General features: G+C 48.6%; 1 protein-coding gene across 1 annotated transcript; it reads right to left on the bottom strand.

Moving 5' to 3' along the window:
- Positions 1-1,654: 1,654 nt before the first annotated feature.
- On the bottom strand, positions 1,655-2,961 carry BECN2 (beclin 2). The gene is given in 2 exon segments (XM_029933037.1): positions 1,655-2,595; positions 2,598-2,961. Coding segments are annotated over 2 exon segments (1,305 nt in total).
- Positions 2,962-3,316: the final 355 nt, after the last annotated feature.

Here is a 3,316-nt window from a genome sequence, read left to right as displayed (position 1 = left end):
AGAGACGAAAAGAAGAGAAGAAGAGAAAATAAAAAGAAAAGAGAAAGAAGAAAAGAAAAAATATATATATAAAAGGGGGTCGGAGACAACAAAGGACAGTAGACCGTTTAGAAGTGTATGACCAGTTTAGGGAAGAGGTAAGGATGAGATACAGGAGAATATATCTGGTTTGCAAGAAGGTGAGAAAGTAAGGGAGAAAGATGAAAGGAAAATAAGGAGTAAAATTTAAAAAACTTGAGTAAAGAAAAAGAAAAAAGAGGTAATAATGACAAAGAAATAAGTATGAAACAAGTGAAGAAAAAAAATTTTTTTATTAAAAAAAATAACAGCAGCAGCTCCCCCTGGTAGGTGGGCGTGGTTTGATGTGGTAGGTCTTGGAGGCTGTTCTCAGAGGCTCTGCCCCTGCCTGAGGCGAAAAGAGCAGCAGGAGGTGAAGTTCGCACCTTCACAGACTCAATTGCAGATTCCCCACCCCCAGCCAGGATCGAGATTGCAATGGGGTAAAGGAGAAAAAAAAAAACATAGCTGAGTCTCTCTTGGTTTCCGATAGCTGTTGCTCAAGGTGCTGTGCGCTGCTGGAAATGAGCTGGGACCTCCTGCAGTCTAAGCGTGTGCCCAGGCCTCCACCCGCCACTGACTCCTTGTCGTGGGTCGCGTAGGTGTGGGCCCTATTTTTCCCTGTGGGCACCCGGGATTCGCGCAGTCCGTGCAGGGGGCGAGGTGTGCCGTGGAAATGCGGTCAGTGGTCCCGTTCCCAAAACCAAGTTCAAATTGTTCGCCCCTGGCGCAGCCGCAGCCCCGACAGCTTCTCGCAGGGAAGTCCGCACCCCTGGCGCAGCCGCGCTCTGGCCGCTTCTCGCGCCGGGAAGCCCACTCCCCTGTCTCTTCCCTTTGTCTCTCGGGCTCTGCGCGCTTTCCCCACGTTGGGCTGGGGATCTTGTCTCCCTTGCCCGTCCCGGCCTGGCCTGTTTTCAGATCTCTCCCGTTTGCCCTCACTCACTCAGGTATCCTTGAGGTTCTATTCTTTCTGGAGTCCGTATTTTCTCCTTCCACTCTCGCAGATGAGAGTAATATCCTTCTCGGTTCAATAAATGGGGCGGACAGAGTTTACAGAGCTCCCTTCCTCTCCTCCATCTTGGCTCCTCCCTCTTACCTGACCACTCTTAACTGATGATTGGATTGACCTATCAGCCAAGATGTCACCATCCTCCTTGGCCACACATCCCACCAGGTCAGTCTCAATAATGGCACAGCCCAATATGACACACTTCTCACTTTAAGTCATTAAAGAATGTATAAAAGTTTATTCAAAGTTTCTCAGGGATGAAGGAGGGGGTTTACACCATATGTGGCAGCAAAAACTGATCTTTGACTATTCACAGTCCCCGCAAAGTCCCACTACATACATTAGTGATGCAGACACTTATGAAACAGGCTCTGGACTCCGAGCTGTCAGCACAGAGCCCGATATGAGCCTTGAACCCATGAACCGTAAGATTATGACTGGAGTCCAAGTCACAGGTGTCCCTGATGAAACTTTTTTGCAGGAGTAATATAATTTTTAAAATTAGCATGTTATCTCTTTCAATTTTACAATTTCTGATATGTTCACAAATGGTTTAAAGCAATAAATTCTGCCTCATAGGAGAAAAAGTTATTTTTGACAATATTTTAAAGAGACCCAAGCAAGACTACACTTAAAATTTTTAAGCATGAGCTTGAGTGCCTTTGTCCACTGCTCCTCCGTGTTCAAGCGGGTTCTGATGGAATAGGACTCATCAGTGCTTCCGGGGTCTTCCATCAGGCCATTCTCCATGTGAATCTTGCAGGGCAGACAGATTCCCCACTCACCTTTCTCAGCCTCTTCCTTGAACTGCTGCATGCAGTCCAGAAAAGCCATCATTGCGAGGTCAAATTTGACATCCAAGCAAGCCCTCTGCCCTGGGATGCAAAACAATGGCAGCTCCATGGTGTGACCAGTTAAAGACTTCAGATAGGACCGGTTTCCACAGGGGAAGAGTCGGTACCTCTGAAACTGCAGCCCAATCTTGTTGGACAGGGCGTGAAGCAGCAAGGCTGTGTGTCCCCAGGCCATGTTGATCTCATTCCAGCTCACAGGAACAGTGGGGAGGGAGTCCAATCTGGAGCTATTGATGATGCCCACAGGGCCATCATGCCTGATCTCAAAGGTGGCCCTGAAGATGCTGGTCTTCTGCAGCCGGTCCTGCTGCATCTGGACGTGAACTCGCTGGTTCCTCCTGCTGGTCAGCTCATCCTGCAGGTCCAGGTGCTGCCATTGTAAGTTACTGTAGTCCCTCCAGTACTGCACGTCCTGCTGGTCCAGCATTCGAGTCTCTGCTTGGGCTGCCTCGAGATCCTCTGCCACTCTTTCTCGGTTCTTCTCCACCTCCTCCAGCTCCTGAGCCAGCCTTGCCTCCTCAAGCCTCAGGCCCTCCAACTCCCCCTGCAGTGTCTCCAGCTCCTCCTCATGTCTTCTCCTCCTCCAGTGTTTGTAGTTCCTCTTCTCCGCTTCTGTGAGACAGAGTTGGGCGTCCAGTTCCTCTAAAAGCTGGTCAGTACAGTCCTCACACAGGGGTGGTCCACATCTCTTTCACCAGTCAGGATGTCAAAAATGTCCCCAGCAGTCTTCTGGACACTACTGAGCATACTTCTAGGGGCAAACTCTCCAAGTAAGACGAAGTTTCTAGGACTGTCCCTGGGCATCTTGCCGTTGTCCTCATCACCAGAGAGGGTGGAGCAGGAGGTGCTATCCTGCAGCGTTTCACTATCTGTCTCTGCCTCGGAGGCAGGGCCTCTCTTCAGGGTTTCGCCTGCCTCCTGTGGCTCTGAGAGTGTGGAAGCTGCAGGTTCTTGGGCGATCTCAAGACTGGAGGTCTCCATGGAGGGACTCAGCTTCAGTGGCTGCCTGCAGCACTGGCAGATGAAGCGGGTGGAGGCCATGGTGGAGGCTTTAGCGCTTACTCTGAGTCTAAGTTTCCTCTGGCTCTCCACTTGTCCATTTGTACCTTTTTGAACTTCTTCGGAGGACTAATTCCTTCAAAATGTATATCTCATCTTGTCAGTCTTTTATTTCACACCCTTAAATTGGTGTCCTCCTTGGATACCTCTAGGCCTCTGTTAAGCTCCTTTTAGACAAGTGATTCTTTCTAAAAGGAAAATCTGATCATTTCACTTTATTCTTTAACATTTCCAAGGCATATCTTAAGAGTAATCCTTCTAAACTTCTAAACTAAGTCCTGATCATGGCACTTCCCTCTTTAAAATGATTTAATGCTCTTATCTTACTTTAAAATAA

The sequence above is a fragment of the Suricata suricatta genome, chromosome 3 (assembly GCF_006229205.1).
Source record: "Suricata suricatta isolate VVHF042 chromosome 3, meerkat_22Aug2017_6uvM2_HiC, whole genome shotgun sequence".
NCBI classification, from domain to species: Eukaryota; Metazoa; Chordata; class Mammalia; order Carnivora; family Herpestidae; genus Suricata; species Suricata suricatta.
Note: the sequence above shows the minus strand (reverse complement) of the source record. Positions and strands in the feature narration are given on the sequence as shown.